Raw genomic sequence first — 17,361 nt, 5'->3', positions numbered from 1 at the left:
CTTCTTTTGGCTGCTCCTGTTAGGGGTTGCCACAGCAGATCGACTGTTTCCATTTCCTCCTGTCCTCTGCATCTTGCTCTGTCACACCAACCACCTGCATATCCTCTCACCACATCCATAAACCTTATCTTAGGCCTTCCTCTTTTCCTGTTACCTGGCAGCTTCATCCTTAGCATCTTTTTCCCAATATGCTCTGCATCCCTCCTCAGCACATGTCCAAACCAATGTAATCTTGCCTCTCTGGCTTTGTCTCCAAACCTTTCAACCTGGGCTGACCCTCTAATATACTTATTCCTAATCCTGTCCAACCTCGTCACACCCAGTACAAATCTTAACATCTTCAACTCTGCCACGTCAATCTCTGACTCCTGCCTTTCTGTCAATGCCACTGTCTCCAACCCGTATAACATAGCTGGTCTCAGTACCCTCTTGTAGACCTTCCCTTTCACTCTTACTGGTACTCGTCTGTCACAAATTACTCCAGACACTCTTCTCCACCCACTCCATCCTGCCTGTACTCTCTTCTTCACCTCTCTTACACACTCACCATTACTCTGAACTGTTGATCCCAAGTACTTAAACTCATTCACCTTCGCCACCTCTACTCCCTGCATCCTCACCATTCCTCTCATTCACACACATATATTCTGTCTTAGTCCTGCTGACCTTCATTCCTCTGCTTTCTAGAGCATAATTCCACCTCTCCAGTGTCTCCTCCACCTGTTCCCTACACTCACTACAGATCACAATGTCATTTGCAAACATCATTGTCCACAGGGACTCCTGTCTGATCTTGTCTGTCAACCTGTCCATCACCATTGCAAATAAGAAAGGGCTCAGAGCTGATCCTTGATGTAATCCCACCTCCACCTTAAACGCATCCGTCACTCCCACCGCAGACCTCACCGCTGTCACACTACCTTCGTACATATCTTGTACCACTCTTACATACTTCTCTGACACTCCCGACATCCTCATACAATAACACAACTCCTCTCTAGGCACCCTGTCATATGCTTTTTCTAAATCCACAAAGACACAATGCAACTCCTTCTGACCTTCTCTGTACTTCTCCATCAACACTCTCAGAGCAAACATCGCATCTGTAGTGCTCTTTCCTGGCATGAAACCATACTGCTGATCACTAATCATCACCTCCCTTCTTAACCTAGCTTCCACTACTCTTTACCATAATGTCATGCTGTGACTGATCAGTTTAATCCCTCTGTAGTTACTACAGCTCTGCACATCACCCTTATTCTTAAAAATCGGTACCAAAACACTTTTTCTCCATTCCTCAGGCATCCTCTCACTTTCCAAGATTTCATTAAACAATCTAGTTAAAAACTCCACTGCCATTTCACTTAAACACCTCCATGCTTCCACAGGTACGTCATCTGGTCCAACAGCCTTTCTGTTCTTCGTCCTCTTCATAGCTATCCTTACTTCCTCCTTGCTAATCCACTGCACTTCCTGATTCACTATCCGCACATCATCCAACCTTCTCTCCCTCTCATTCTCTTCATATATCAACCCCTCAAAGTACTCTTTCCATCTGCTCAACACACTCTCCTTGCTTGTGAGTACGTTGCTCTCGTTATCCGTTATCACCCTTACCTGCTGCACATCTTTACTAGCTCGGTCCCTCTGTCTAGCCAATCGGTACAGGTCCTTTTATATATATATATATATATATATATATATATATATATAGATAGATAGATAGATAGTGTGTATGTGTTTATATATATGCACATACATGCATATACTCTAAGGTCATAATTTCTATTAGAAATTATGGAAAATATTTCTTAGAAAAAAAGAAAAAGAATCTGCCTATATTAAAAAAAATCTGCCTCTTTCCATTTTTTTGTAGCTTTGTAAAAAAAAAAATATTTTTTTGAACCATTTTGTTTGAAAATCTATGGTTAAAACAATTTTCCTTCTCAAACAGGCCCAACATCCTATCTAATTTAAAAGGAAAAGCACAATGTAAGAAACTGAGGATTTTCTGAAAGTTTTATATTTGAAAGATACCATAAACTACATGCACGGAAATCATTTATATTTTACAACTGTCAGTATTGCACCTTTATTTTCAAATAAAACTGCAATTCTTCAGTGCATGTTTAACTAAATCTTGAATACATTACCATAGAACCAAGGTCATAATTAACTTACAAGGCTTTTTCCAGCATTCTGCATGCCATTTTAGATGCACACCACTTTAGCTGTATTTTCATACATATTTTGAACTAGTCCATTTTTATTTGCTTTTACATTATAAATAACAAAATATGGCCGATTGAGATCAACCTTATTGTTGTGTATGTGATGACATAGAACTATCAAGTTACACAAAGGCATTAAAGTTAAATGCAAAACATTATTTGATATTCATGGGTTCCTCACCATAATGAGTATGTTTTCTCTTGAAGATTTGATTACATGATTCCAAGACACATGTAATAACAGAATCCTTGGCAAGAATATAAGAAAAAATACAATAACTGTGTATCAAGGTCACATACCTAATACATGCATGTTTTCAACAGTGTTGTAATTTATGGAAGGACTACTCACTGGGTATACAGACATTCATTACTTAATAACATGATGCAACAAACATGTCAACAAAAGTAATACTGAATAAGTGTTAGCAGCTAAAACTGTTTTATTAGAAAGCTGCAGCAATAGATAAATTGTGGAGTCAGTTATATGTTATGCAATGAAAATATAGACTGTGCTTTCCCTCATGTCTTCTTAGCTCCATTCAATTTTCATATCAACACTGATGTAACACATATGGTCCTTCAGGTCTATTTTGAGCACCTATAATAAAAAATATATAGATGTTATTATGATAACATGCTTCATTTTACTTGTGAGACTTATAAAGTGTTGTATGAAGGCAGTGCATTATGATAAACCAGGAAGCAATGTATGGAAAACAGATAATCAGGTCTTCACAATATGTTTTGCTTCAGATTACAATGGTTCATTGTGCAAACACACAGCATATAATCTGCAACTGCTTTTAAGGATAGTTCACAAAATTTGATTTATGTCTTATTAATAAATACAGTGAGTTTATAATACATTTTGTACTCTTGCTTCCATTATCTGTCAGTCATAAGCCCCATCCAGAGTTAATTAGCCGGTTTGCTTCTCATCACCTGCATGAGGGTTGACCAGAAGTAGTTGTCATTCAGACAACCATCAGGAGTGATATGAGGGTAATGCTTAGTTTATCCATTCCAACAACATGCTTCTTGTTGCCAATCAGAGTTAGGACTACCAAGTGAACACCTTTAACTAAGTGTATGCAGTCCCCTCCCCTGGACAACTGAGTGGGTCAAGTTTGTTTACCCCTCACATTCCCTGTCCAGGTTCCTCTAGTGCTGGGCTTGCAATACAAACCTATCTCACATTGGTTGCAGTTGGAAATCCATCCTCTAGGCCACTGAGTCAAGCTGACAAGCAAAACAGGAATCCTTCACCAAAGGTCACTGCCCAAATAATCCAAACTGATAACGAATAAATGAAAGAGCAGTTGTACCACCAAGCTAAGATACACTTTTAATAAAAGCTTTAGATAAAATAACAAATACATGAGCGCTTTCAGGTCTAAGCCCTTCATCAGATAAAATACATTCAAAACCTCACAGTATTTAAATAAAAACTAACCAATCACATCTCAATATTGCACACTCCCCCTTTTTAAGGCTGGTTTTAATGGTTTGACCCCATTTGAATGCATTTTATCTGATGAATTTCTTAGACCCGAAAGCACTCATGTATTTGTGATTTTATCTACAGCTTTTATTAAAAGCGTATCTCAGCCTGGTGGTACGACTGCACAGAGTCAAGCTGATGTTACAGTTTTCATAGGTTCATAGGTGTGTACTAGGCTAATGGCTCTGGAGCCTTTACAAGCCTATCCCATAGGATTACTCTGGCATCATACCACCCCACCTTAGTTCCCAGTGTATCTGTTGAGTGGAGCCACTGGAATGATCCCCGGGGTGAATTTTCTATCTCCCATCCACTCATCAAGATTTCTCTTTAAGAGGGCCATTGAGGTGCTCTGTTTGACATGTATGGGAAGTCTATTCCATAGCATGGGCAGTTACTGGGTTATGAGCCTGTCCCTCCAGCTTGTTCTTTTGATTGTGGTAATGAGGCGTAGGTCTCTGGAGTGTGTGGTGTGGAGGGAATGGGATTTCTTCAGATGTAGCATTTCTAAAAGCACTGGGTCAGAGATGGGTTTGTAAGTCAAGCAGAGATCGCCTCTAAGTAGACAATATGAGACAGAGAATAGTCGGAGTTTTTTGAGTCTATCAATATAGGACAAGTGTTTAAGGCTGAAAATCCTCTTTGTGAGGTACTTTTGCAGCCTCTCCAGTTGTTGCAGGTGTCTAGTAAGGTACATGCCAAATGGGGTATTGTACTCATTGATTGGCCTAATGAGGGAAGAGTAGAGGGAGACAATAACCTTTTTCTTCCTGGATGAAAAACCTTTAGTAATGAGATGTGCCACATAGAAGGACCTTCTGACCACAGTGGCAATGGGGTGGTCAAAAAAGAAGTTGCTGTCAACCTGTGTTCCTAGATCTCTTATAACACCTTCTGTGTTCAGTGGATTACCATTGATGTGGTGATAATTCATGGTCACTGAGTTTTTACAAAAGGGGATGACACATTTTTGGCATTGAGCTTAAGGCCATGGTTCTGACACCAATCATTGGTCTCAGTGAGGTCTTTCTTTAGGATGTCAGCATCACTTGGGGAGTTAATAATAGCTCCCAACTTGCAATCATCTGCAAACATTGTCAGCCAGAGTCCCTTTCCGTTGGACTGGACTTCAGAAAAGTAGATACCAAACAGGAGAAGACCCAGGACTGAACCCTGTGGGACTCAACTTAAGACTGATTGGCAGTCTGACTTGGAATCAGCTACCTTCACAATGTGGGTTCTATCTGCGAGCCAGTTTGTAACCAACCTAGTGATACAGGGGTTGATGCCTAGCTTAATGAGTATTTCTATGATTCGTGAGTGGGGAATGCTATCAAAGGCCTTGGCCAGATCAAGGTAGGCTGTATGAACCACCTTGCCTTCATCCACATCTCTGGTGACTGACTCAAAGAAGTTGACCAGGTTGAGCCGGCATGATCTACCCTTCACAAAACCAAACTGTGTGGGATCCAGAGTCTGGAGATTCCCTATATCCTTGTTTATTAGGTCCATGAAGGTGCATTCCATAGCTTTGCATATCTGAATCATCAGACTAATGGGGCAATAGTTCCCAAGGTCTGTAATCGCTCCTTCTTTGTGGAGAAGGATGACTGCAGCAGTGCGCCATTCGGTAGGGACAAAGCCTAAGGTGAGACTGTGATTGAATAGCACACACAGGTGAGGTGCCAGTTCACTCTGTAGTTCATCTAGAACTCAGCCAGAGATATTGTCAGGTCCCATAGAAGCTGTATTCTTGGCCTTGGACAGTGCTGTTTTAACCTGTGCAGCAGTAATACTGGGTACCTGACAATTTACTGGTATTGTGATTGGTCCTTTGGTGGGGGAGAGAGGGGTAAAGTTGGCACTGAATCCATCAGACAGTATATTAGCACTATCTGTTGGCTCAGTATAGGAGGTATCATAGTGCAGTAGCTCAGAGCAAATCTGAGTATTGTCATGTAGATTCTTTACATAACTATAGAAAGCCTTGTGATTGCCTTTACTATCTGCTGCAATTCTGTTTTCATAGCTAGCTTTAGAGGATTTGGTGAGGGATCTCAACTTTTTGTTGAGTCTGATAAGGGAGATTTTCCAGTCTTGAAACTTCACCTTATTCCACATCTGATTCTTCCTTGTGTTGTCGAGTTTGTTTATGGCAGAGGATCACTAGACTGGATTCCTTTTTTTGAAGGAGAGCATCTTAGTTCTATTGGGTATGATGAAATCCATGCATTTGTGTATTTGTTCGTAGAGGGCATTAGTGTATAATTTGTCAGTCATGCAACTGTTCTCCATTTGCATGAGTGCTGTGAAGTTAGCCTCCTCTGTTTTTAGGAGCCCAAAGTTAGCTTTGGAGAAGCTTTTCATGATGGCTACCTTTATGGGGGATGGGGGTGGGAGGGATGTGGATTTCCAAGATAATTAGTTTGTGATCGGATCTAACCAGGGAGAAGTTGCCTATTCATGTAGAGCAATGGTCATCCATGTTAGTAATGATCAGGTCAAGGATGTTGCTACCTCTAGTGGTGGTAAGAACAAGCTGTTCCAGGGCATTGGAATTAATGAATTCCAGTAAACGTTGGGCAAGTGTATTGGTACATGACTAGTTTTCCCAGTTAATGGAGGGGTATTTGAAGTCGTCCAGTATGAGAGTGCTAGGCTGGACCCTAATGTTCTCCAGGATGCCTTAGGAACATGGAGTGTGAGTCTTGGGAGATGGTTGGGGGCCTATAGCAGTCTACAACCTGAATCACTGTCTTCCCCAATGTTAGCTGCACCTGAAGTATATCTGATGCGTTTTGTTGTGCTACCAGTCTGGAGGTGTGTGCATCCTTTATGAATATGGAAAAACCACCACCTTTGGAGCTTCAATACAAGTTCTGGGGCTAAAAGGTGTGGAATGAGCTATAGCCTGGTAGTGCAGGGCTGCTTTCTGCTGCTTTGAACCAGGTCTCTATTACAGCATAAATGTTGATGTTCTCCATTTTAAGGAGTGCTTCAAGTAAGTGCATTTTGAGATTTAGACTTCTAGCCATGAGCAGCATGACCCTCAGATGGCATTTCTTTGTAGCTGTTATGGTGGTAATTTGGTCTTTAGAACACTGCATAAAAAAGGCACTATAGGGGTGGCAAGAGCCTTGGCCAGTATCTGGAAGCCCAGGGGTGAAAGATGCAGGCCATCTCTTTCAAAGCATTGAGGTCTGTCATTCATGTCACCCAGGTAGACAGAAACGGGATCCCCTTAGAATGACACCAGAAACTTAGCCAATTGTTGAAATCAATCATTTTCTGCTTGTACTGTGGTATCATTCTGGGTGATGGTAGGAAGCTGCTCAGGGCTAGGGTCATACCCACTTGGTCTACATAATCTGAGAGCTCATCCATATCTCTTTTCATGTAGTCCAGGGAGGCACGTCTCAGGTCTTTCGCATCCACATGTACAATGACAGAGTCACATTTGTACCTGTTGTTTACAGACCTGAGTGCATGCATTATGTGGTGGATCCTGGCACCTGACAGGCAGCTAACTCTTACTATCTCCTTATTCAGTCTAGTGAGTGGGAAATCAGTGTGCCTAACTATTGTCACCCATGACTAGTGTGTTAGGCATGCTGTTTTGCCTTAGGGGCTTTGGTTGAGTGGCACTCTGTTTAGGAGCGTTATGTGTCTCATGATTAGTGTTGTGTTGTGGTGGTCAAGTTCATTTCTGCCTTGGAGGTCTCTGCTGTTTGGGTAGATTTTTATTGAGAGCCTTCGCAAAGGAGGGTGTGTGGTTTGTGTTTTTATGTGAAGGTAGTGCTGGTGTGAGTTCTGAAGGGCTATGTGTTCCATGTGGTGTGGTGCATGGGCAGCTATTCCAGTGTTGGCTGGAGAGTGAGTGGCTTCCAATTTGGATATATAAGTGCATCTCTCGCAAGTCTGAGTGTTGGGAGGTAAGCGGAGAGGGTTATCAATGTACATGAGGCAGTTGCTACATTGCCTCAGGATGCCCAATTTCAGCAGGTTACTAGAAGAAAACACAGGGAACTGACCTTTAGATATGCCTGGAGGGGTGGGCATTAATAATAAGCACTGGAGCTGTTTCCTTGTAGAACATTTAGTGCTGGCAACACTTTTGTGTGCTACAATAATTGCTACAAGATGTCTGATGAAGTGCTAGACTAATAAGCTAGTAAAAGTGCAAAAGAGGAGAGAACTAGCAGATCTGAGGGAAAAATTGAAGAGCACACTTATTTGGAACTGCTCAGAAGCTTACAAACAGTCCTGGATACAGCAAATCTGTATCTGGACTAGACTAGTTACAAGAAAGGTGGGAAACAAGCACAAATGCAGGCTTTTTAAACCAGCAAGTTGAAAGAGATGGAAAACTGCCCACACAGCCCTACAATTTCTGGGCCAGAAAACACTCCTGTTGGAGTAGATAGGCTACCTTGTGCTTACTACTCTCACTGATAAGCCAGGAGTCTTCCCTCCAACACAGAAATGTTTGGGGGATCAGAAGCTTGCAAACAGTCCTGGATACAGCAAATCTGTATCTGGATTAGACTAGTTTCAGGAAAGGTGGGAAACAAGTACAAACATGGGCATTTAAACCAGAAAGTTGAAAGAGATGGAAAAACTGCCTAAAAGGCAATAAACTACAATTCTGGGCCAAAAAGCACTCCTCTTGTAGTAGATAGGCTACCTAGTACTTACCACTCCCACTACGCTAGAAGGCTTCCCTCCAACACAGAAATTCTTGGGGGGCTCAGAAGCTTACAAACAGTCCTGGATACAGCAAATCTGTATCTGGACTAGACTAGTTACAGAAAAGGCAGAAACAATCGCAAACGGGGCCTTTTAAACCAGAAAGTTGAAAGAGATGGAAAAACATCCAAAACAGTCAATAAACTACAATTTCTGGGCCAGAAAGCACTGCTCTTGTGGTAGATAGGCTACCTAGTGCTTACCACTCCCACTGATAAGCTAGAAGGCTTCCCTCCAACAAAGAAAGGCTTGGGGGGCTCAGAAGCTTACAAACAGTCCTGGATACATCAAATCTATATCTGGACTAGACTAGTTACAAGAAAGGCAGAAAACAAGCTTAGAGTATTTTTTTACAGAAAAGAAGCTAAAACAGCATTAAAACAATTCAAGTGCAGTGCAAGCCAGCACACTTGAGTGTGTAGTAATATTACAGCAAATACAGTTTAAATAAATGCAATCATTGATAAAAATGCTAAAAAGCAGTGGACCTAGGATAGACCATTGTGAGACTCCAGTATTTGATGTTTAGGAAAAGACAGAAGGATTGGTGTCATCCAGTTGCTTGTTGTCTATCTGTAAGGTAGTTGGAAAACCAGTTTAGGGTAGAGGTAGATATATCTAAATTGAAGAGTTTGGACAGGAGAAGTGGGTAGGAGACAATATTGAAGGCCTTGGAAAGGCCAGGAAATAGACAGGAGACAAGGTTTCCTGAGTCACAAGCATAGTTGACTGTCTCTAAGAAGGATATAAGAGTGGTGGTGGTACTATAACTAGGCCTAAACCCATGTTGAGTTGGGGAGAGGATGATGTAGTGTAGTAGGTACTTAAGTAGTTGGCTATGGATACATTTTTCCAGAATACTGGAGATGGGAGAGAGGATGGCAATTGGTTGGAAGTTAGATATATCATTATTTGTTCCACCTTTGTGTATATGGAGGATAAATGCCTTTTTCCAGATGGTGGGAATGAGGGACTATTGAATGGATCTGTTTAGAAGTATACTGATGGGATAGTCTATAATGTCTGCTGATATTTGGAGAAATTCTGGGGGTAAGTTATCCGGAGCATTAGATCCAGGTTTAAGTTTAAGCATAACATTTTTTTTATGGTGGAGGTAGGTATGGGTGAGAGATCAAAGTTTGGTCTTGCTGTTGCGGATGGGTTTGGAGAAGGTGGGTTGATTTGTGGGAAGTTGGTGGTGAGGCTGGCTATGCTGTTTTTTAGAGGTTGAGTTAAAAAGTGAGGCTATTTCAGCTGGGGCCCAGTCTGGATCAGGGGAGGGATTTTTACTTTTGCCTGGGTTTGATAGATAGTTTATGGAACTCCAAAACCTTTTAGGATTTTGCATATGGTCATTTTGAAGACTAATGTAGTGGTCCTGTTTGTTTTTGATGACAAGTCACTTTACTTGATTATGGAGTTGTTTGTATTGAAAGAAGTCTCCAGTGTTTTTACTTGTATGCCATAATTTCAAGGCCTTGTCCTTAGCTTTCATAAGCTGTTTGGTGGGTTTAGTGAGCCAACTGGCCTGGTTGGCTTTCACTCTCCTACGTTGGAGAGGAGTGAGATTGTCAAGTACTTGGAGGAATGTTGAGTTTAAAAAATTCATTAGCGTTATTCAGTGGTAGAACTTTAAGTGGATGCCAGCTGATATTTCCTGTAGTATTATTGAAGGTAATTGGGCAGAAGTGGGATAGGTCTCCACTATGCTTATAGTGGTGTGTATTAGGCACTGGGTTTGATTTAAGAATTATGTTTGCAGCTAAGTGATCACTAATGCTGTTAGGTAGAGTATCTGTGTAGGAAATTTTGCTAGGGTCAGAGACAAGGACCCAGTCCAGTATTGAGCTGTTGTTTTTGTTGGGTCTAGTTATGGTAGTAATAAGTTGGGTGTATTTAAATAGGTTGATACTGTGTGTCAGGTGATCATATATGATGTCTAACCAGTTAATATTCACATCACCAAGTATGATTGTTTCATTCTCTATATTTTTGGATAACCAATCTAGGATGTCCTCAGGTATTGGGATATTGTTGCCAGGGGGGATATATATATATATATATCACTATAATGCAGATGTTTTTACTGTTATTCACTTTCATGTGGGATATTAGTATTTTGGCTGTAGAAAATCTGTATGTGGATTTGTATGAAACTATATTAAAGGTATTATGATACAGCAGAGCAATACCTTCACCTTTTCTTTCTGGCCTATCTTTTCTCAGGCAAGAGAAGCCTGATGGAAGAAATTCTGAGGTTTTAATATAAGGTTTTAGCCAAGTCTTGGTTCCTGCTACAATATCAGGCTTATTATGTTCAATGCAGGTATGGAGATCTGATGCTTTGGAGGGGAAAGGAGGTGAAGTTAAGTGATTTGTGATGGTTTGTGCGATAAGAAGGGGAGTGAGTGAGTCTAGGGTTTGGGTGAATGTCATCACATATAATTAGGTTAGGGTAAGAGTGTGCTGGATTGGTGAGTTGCAATTTTTTCCTTGTGTTGTATTCATGTGTGAATGTATTTGTTTTTTTTTTAGTTTTTTTCCTGTAAGGGCTGTATTTTAGCTTATTAAGGAGGGTGATGTGTATTATGTACAGAGTGGATGCTATGTCAGAGTAGGAAGTGAGTTTGGGCAGAGGAGTGGTAGTTACGTGCGTAGGTTTGTAATATTTAAATATAGATTCAGGTGAAGCTAGTAACTGCAGAAAGAGGAAGGATAGAGAGAGAGTGTAAGTAGTGTTAGGCTGGTGATGAATGTTATGTTGTAATGGAGGCATATGTATGCTAGTAAAGAGTAAGATTACTTTGTAAGATAAACTGAGTGTGAAGACAGTGTAGTGGAGTAAAGGAATTGGATGAAGGGTAGGATTGGGTGAGTAGTAGTGGTAGACGGAGTTTAGTTATGACAAAACTAATTGAAGTGGGGGTAGGTGGGAATGGAGGAAGGGTAGAGGAGCGGAGTGAGCCCAAGTGCAGTGAGGGTGAATGGAGTGGGCAGGCCCTTCACTTAGTAGACCACAAAGAAAAGAAAAACAATCAGCAAGTGAAGGAAAAACTCAGGGAGGTGAAGCCAGTTAAGAGAAGAGGACTGAAGGTGGAGGAATTGTAGCTAAAGTAAGCATTGTAAGCAGTTAGGGCAGGGGAAGAGGTGGGAATAGAAGAATTTAATTTAGTTTTATGAATGTGAAAGGAACAAAGAAACAATGTGTAGTGATAATATCAGTAATAGGAAAGTTGGAGGAGTGTGGGAGTGTTTGCTAGAAGGAAAGAGGAAGCACTAGATGAGGGCTGGGGTGGGAAAGAAAGAGGGTGCATAGGACAGTATAGGCCATGTATAGGGAAGATAGAGTGAGTTGGTAGTATATGGGGAGGTAGGGGTAATAACTAGGGTAAGAGGTTTTAGGTGATGTAGGAGGGCACCACTGCAAAAGAACAGTGTGGTAGGTTTAAGTTATGAATTAGCAAATACGTAAGATTGCAGGCACATGCATTGGTTATGCAAGGCAAGCAGGGTCCCGAGGAAGGTTCAAGCATCCAGTGGATGACAGCAGTAAAATAGCATAGAAGTCTTTAAGAGGTGCTTATCTGGGAGCCTCAAACAACTCTGAGCTGAGGGATGTTAAGAGGACATTTAACACTGATTATGCAAGGGAAGCAGGGCCCGCAAAAAGGTTTGCGCATCCAGTGGATGAGAGGAGTAAAATGGTACAGCAATCTTTTACTTAAGATGAACTTATCTGGGAGCCTTGAACAATGCTGGGCTGAGGGAGGTCAAGAGGATGTTTAACAGTTTCCAGATATACTAGATGAAATACATTAGAATCACCACTTGCACATAACCAAGTCAAAGGAGGGGGGGGGTTGTTAGCTGGGTGCAGAGTAAGGTAGAAATATATTTCACCATTTAAGTAATAGAGCTGTGTTAATCTGACATTGTCCTTTGCATTTTAGTATAAGGTACAGATAATAAAATGAGAAGAAGAAAACCAAGGAAAGCTCCTTAACAGCTTTTTTATCTTCTGGTCACTACCTCACCCTCTTCTTTTAATAACAAAAACTATGGATGGATGTCAGACAAATGCAATGGAGTACTATATAGAAGCTGCTCCAGTTTTTAGTTTTACTGGGGAATTCCTAAGTAGCCTATATTACCTTAAAAAAGGTATATGGATGAGCCTACCAACCCAGTTAACAAATGTAAAATAAATAAACAAGTTGTATAACATGTGCCTTTGGTCTTGCAAGGCATCATATCTGCTAAATGTTTATTTCATTTAAAGAAGAGTTTCAATGACTCTGACTCATGGACTTTACCCAATATGCACTTCATTTCATAAACAGAAAAATTCCAATATTCTGTAGAAGGAAATAGCTGTTTTCTTTTACACTGTTGATGAAAATACTAGTACTGTAGTGAGACCTCTCCTCATCATATCTATGGGAAAATGCTTTTCAAATTCTGAAAATTGCAATCTGGAATGCTAGACAATCAAATATATAGATACATAGGCAGTATAATAAAATTCAGAAATATCTGATGCAATATGTTAATGACAACTCACGTGTGTGTATGTATATATATATATTTATAAATATGTCTGTATATATATATATATATATATATATATATATATATATATATATAGATAGATAGATACACACACACACACATATATATATATATTTATAGATACATATCTATATCTATACAGCTCTCTCTCTGTGTATTTATATATATCTATATATATATATATATATATATATATATATATAAATATATACACTATTTACTTATCTGTCTATCTATTTATTTGGCTATTTCGCAGCCGCAGTGGTACAGTGGTTAGAGTTGCCACCTCACAGGAAGAGGTTCTCTGGTTTGATCCTTGGCAGGGGTTCCTTGTGTGTGGAGTCTCCATGTCCTCCCTATGGTCACTTGGGTTTCCTCTGGATGCTCTGATTTCCTCCCTTATCCCAAAGACATGCTATAGGTGGACCGGACACTCTATATTGGCCCTAGGTGTGAGTGCGTGCATGTGTGTGCCTTCTGTGGAAGGTTGGTTGCTGGGCTGGCAACTCAACACCATAAAACTCCACTGCCAATCATGAGTGGACAGGTGATCCTCTGTGGTGACCCCTAACTGGGAAAAGCCAGAAGAAGATTATAAATGGTAGCTTTTTTTTAGTCAAGCATGTCTTCTGTCGACATGCAAATAGGCTGGCTTGTTTCGCTAACTGACAGTTTGCTGAATGTAAAAAGATAATCACCAAGTGCAAGAACCTGTGAAAATAAGATTTAGAGAAGTTTCCATTTACCCTACTGTTGTAAGGCTTGGTGATTGTGCATATTAATACCAAGCTTGTGAGAAACTGGTGGGTACAAGGGCCTCCCCCCTCAGAAAAAAAGAAAATATTTTTTTTTGTTTGAATTTTAATCACATTCCACTGAATGTGAATTCAGTTGAATTGGTCAATGGTGTGATTGTTGGCAATAGAGTAGTTTAACTATTGCTAATACATTCAAATATATCTAGCAATCAATATCTATATGAAAGATAATGACCAGGGTATCAATTCTGAATGAACAGCATAAGCCTCCTGAAGTTCAGTTTTAAAGAAAACTCCACAGCAAAGAAGTAGGTAGATTGTACACTCTAAATTGGCCCTAGGCGTGAGTGTGCCTTCTGTGGAAAGTTGGGTGCCGGGCTGGAAAAAGCTGAAAGAAGAAGAATTAAGGGCAACTGTAATGAGTGCTTTCATCAACTACAAGACTTCTTCAGATTAATCAGTAGCAATAGGGTTTATAAATGCTGTGAGGGTTGAATAGGTAGTTGGCCTGACTGGTCTCAAAGTGAGGGGGCATATGTTTGTGTAAGTGTGTGGTTGGAGGAAAAAAATCAACCTAATTTGCATCTAGAATTGTGTGTGTTTGTGTTTTGTGGAAAAATGCACCTTATTTGTATGTAGAGCCCTAGGCTGCCCATTGTCCCTAGTACCCCCCTATTTTCAAAATCTTTAACAACTGCACACTAAAGTACAGGCCTGTTTCAAGTCATTATTACTTATTAAAAAATCATCGGTTTCTTTATTTTCAGTTCTTATCGAAAGTAGGCAAGGAGATAAATCTTTTATGGACTAGAGATTGGTTGGTGCCTGTTTATAAATGGCATCTCATATCAAAAATCTCCAATAATATTTATGCCTTGAGGACTGCGACTGCATTTATGGGTCCCAAAAGTAAATCATTAGGTGGCTAGAATGAATTATCTCATGGAATAAAGAAAATTTTAAGAATACCATGCTAATATCTAGTTGTTGCATTTCTCCCCTTGATGCACTGGATGATTTTGAACAAGAGGATTTTGCACAATATTTTTATTAGAGTTTGACGAGGAGAGAGGTGTTTTCTGTAAGATTAAACACTGACATACAGAGCACTTTTACTCACTTCTAGATCATAGGTTCATAGGTGTGCACTAGGCTAATGGAGCCTTTACAAGGCAAGCCCATCGAAGTGCCTGGCATCTTGCTGTCAGACATTAGTTCCCAGTGCCTCTATCAAGTAGAGTAACTGGAGTGATTCCTGGGGTGAACTTTCTATTTCCCATCCACTCATCAATATTTCTCTTGAAGAGGGCCAGTGATGTACTCTATTTGACATGTATGGGAAATATATTCCAGACCATGGGCAGTCTCTGGGTTATGAACCTGTCCCTACAGCATGTTCTGTTGTTTGTGGTAATGAGGTTGAGGTCTCTGGAGCATATGGTGCAGAGGGATTGGGATTTCATTAGATGAATCATTTCTAACAGAGCTGGGTCAGACATGGCTTTGTAAGTCAAGTGGAGATTGCCTCTCAGTGGACGATATGAAACCGAGAATTGCTGGAGTTTTTTGAGTCTGTCCATGTAGGACATGTGTTTAAGGCCTAGGTTCCTCTTCGAGAGGTACTTTTGTGCCTTTCCAGCTCTTGCATGTGTCTAGTGAGGTACATACCAAATGGGGCATTATACTCGATGATTGGCCTAATGAGGGAAGAGTAGCAAGAGATGATGACCTCTTTCTTCCTGGATGCAAAACCTTTGGTAATGATATGTGCCACATGGAAGGACTTTCTGACCACAGTGGCAATGTGGTGGTCGAAGGAGAGGTTCCTGTCAACCTGTGTCCCCAGATCTCTTATAACACCTTCAGTGTTCAGTGAGCTCCCATCAATGTGGTAAGTAGTGGGAACTGAGTTTTTCCCAAAGGGGATGACGACGCATTTTTTGGCATTAAACTTAAGGCCATGATTCCAACACCAGTCATTGGTCTCAATAAGGCCATTCTGTAGGATATCTACATCACTTGGGGAGTTAATAATGACTCCCAGCTTGCAGTCATCTGTGAACTTGGTCAGCCAGAGTCCCTCCGTGTTGACCTGGACTTCTGAGAAGTAGATGCCAAACAGGAAAGGACCCAGGACCGATCCCTGTGGAACTCCACTCATGACTGGTCGGCAGTCTGACTCGGACTCCACTACTTTCACCCTGTGGATTCTATCTCTGAGCCAATTTGCAACCCACCTAGTGATATATGGGTTGATGCCTAGTTTGGTGAGTTTATCAATAATTTCTGAGTGGGGAATAGTATCAAAGGCCTTGGCCAGATTGAGGTAAGCTGTATGAACTGTCTTGCCCTCATCCACAGCTTTGGTGACTGACTCAAAGAAGTCAACAGCAGGCATGATCTGGCTTTCACAAAACCAAATTGTGTGGGATGTAAAGATTGGAGATTCCCTATTTCTTTGTTAATTAGGTCCATAATGATGTGCTCCATAGCCTTACATATCAGACTTGACAGGCTAATGGGGCTATAATTCCCAGGGTCTGTAGTTGCTCCTCCTTTATGGAGAGGGATGACTGTAGCAGTGAACCATTCAGTAGGGACAAAGCCTGAGGTGAGGCTGTGACTGAACAGGGCACGCGTGGTGCCAGTTCACTTTGTAGTTCATGTAGAACACAGCCAGGGATATTTTCAGGTCTCATGGAAGCTGTATTCTTGACCTTAGAGAATGCAGCTTTACCCTGTGCTGCAGTAATGCTGGGTGCCTTGCATTCCTCTGGTATTGTGTTTGGTCCTTTATGGGGGAAAGAGGAATAAAGTTGGCAATGAATCTGTCAGCCAGTATGTTGGCAATATCTATTGGCTCAGTATAGGAGGTACTATTGTGCAGTAACTCAGAGTAAACCTGGGTATTGCTGTGGAGATTCTTGATATAACTATAGAAGGCTTTGTGGTTGTTTTTAGTGTCTGCTAGAATTCTGTCTTCATAGCTGGCTTTAGAGGTTTTGATGAGGGATCTCAACTTATTGTTGAGGCTAATAAGGGAGGTTTTCCAGTCTTGGGACTTCACCTTTTTCTGCAACAGTTTCTTCCTTCTGTTTTAGAGTTTAATAATGGCAGGGAACCACCAGATTGGCTTCCTTTTTTTGGAGGAGAGTGTCTTGGTTGTGTTGGATATGGCTAGTTCCATGCATTTATGTATGTGTTCATACAGTGCATTGGTGTATAATTAGGCAGTCATGCATCTATTTTCCATTGACATGGGTGCCGTGAAGTTAGCCACCTCTGTCTTTAAGAGCCCAAAGACAGCTTTGGAGAAGTTTTTCAAGGTGGTTACCTTTGCTTGGGGGGGGTGTGTGAGATGTGGATTTCCATAGTGATTAGTTTATGGTCAGATCAAACCAGGGAGGAATTGGCTATTGGTGTAGAGCAACGTCTGCCCATGTTTGTAATAACCAAGTCAAGAAAGTTGCTTCCTCTAGTGGGGGTAAGAATGAGCCAGTCAAGGGCATTGGAATCGATGAATTCCAGGAACCATTTGCCAGTGTATTGTTGC

The 17,361-nt window shown here is 40.9% G+C and overlaps 1 protein-coding gene across 1 annotated transcript in view; it reads right to left on the bottom strand.

Annotated features, from left to right (window-relative positions):
• Positions 1–2,005: 2,005 nt before the first annotated feature.
• LOC122800743 (maltase-glucoamylase, intestinal-like) overlaps positions 2,006–17,361 on the bottom strand; it is a 1,506,799-nt gene continuing 1,491,443 nt past the window's right edge. Inside the window, exon 48 of the mRNA XM_044069982.1 lies at positions 2,006–2,832. Within this exon, the coding sequence (XP_043925917.1) occupies positions 2,764–2,832 (69 nt within the window). The 3' untranslated portion in view covers positions 2,006–2,763. The remainder of the gene's footprint in view (positions 2,833–17,361) is intronic.

Source organism: Protopterus annectens, chromosome 4.part1 (genome assembly GCF_019279795.1).
Source record: "Protopterus annectens isolate FY-2018-M chromosome 4.part1, PAN1.0, whole genome shotgun sequence".
In the NCBI taxonomy this organism is placed as follows: domain Eukaryota; kingdom Metazoa; phylum Chordata; order Ceratodontiformes; family Protopteridae; genus Protopterus; species Protopterus annectens.
Note: the sequence above shows the minus strand (reverse complement) of the source record. Positions and strands in the feature narration are given on the sequence as shown.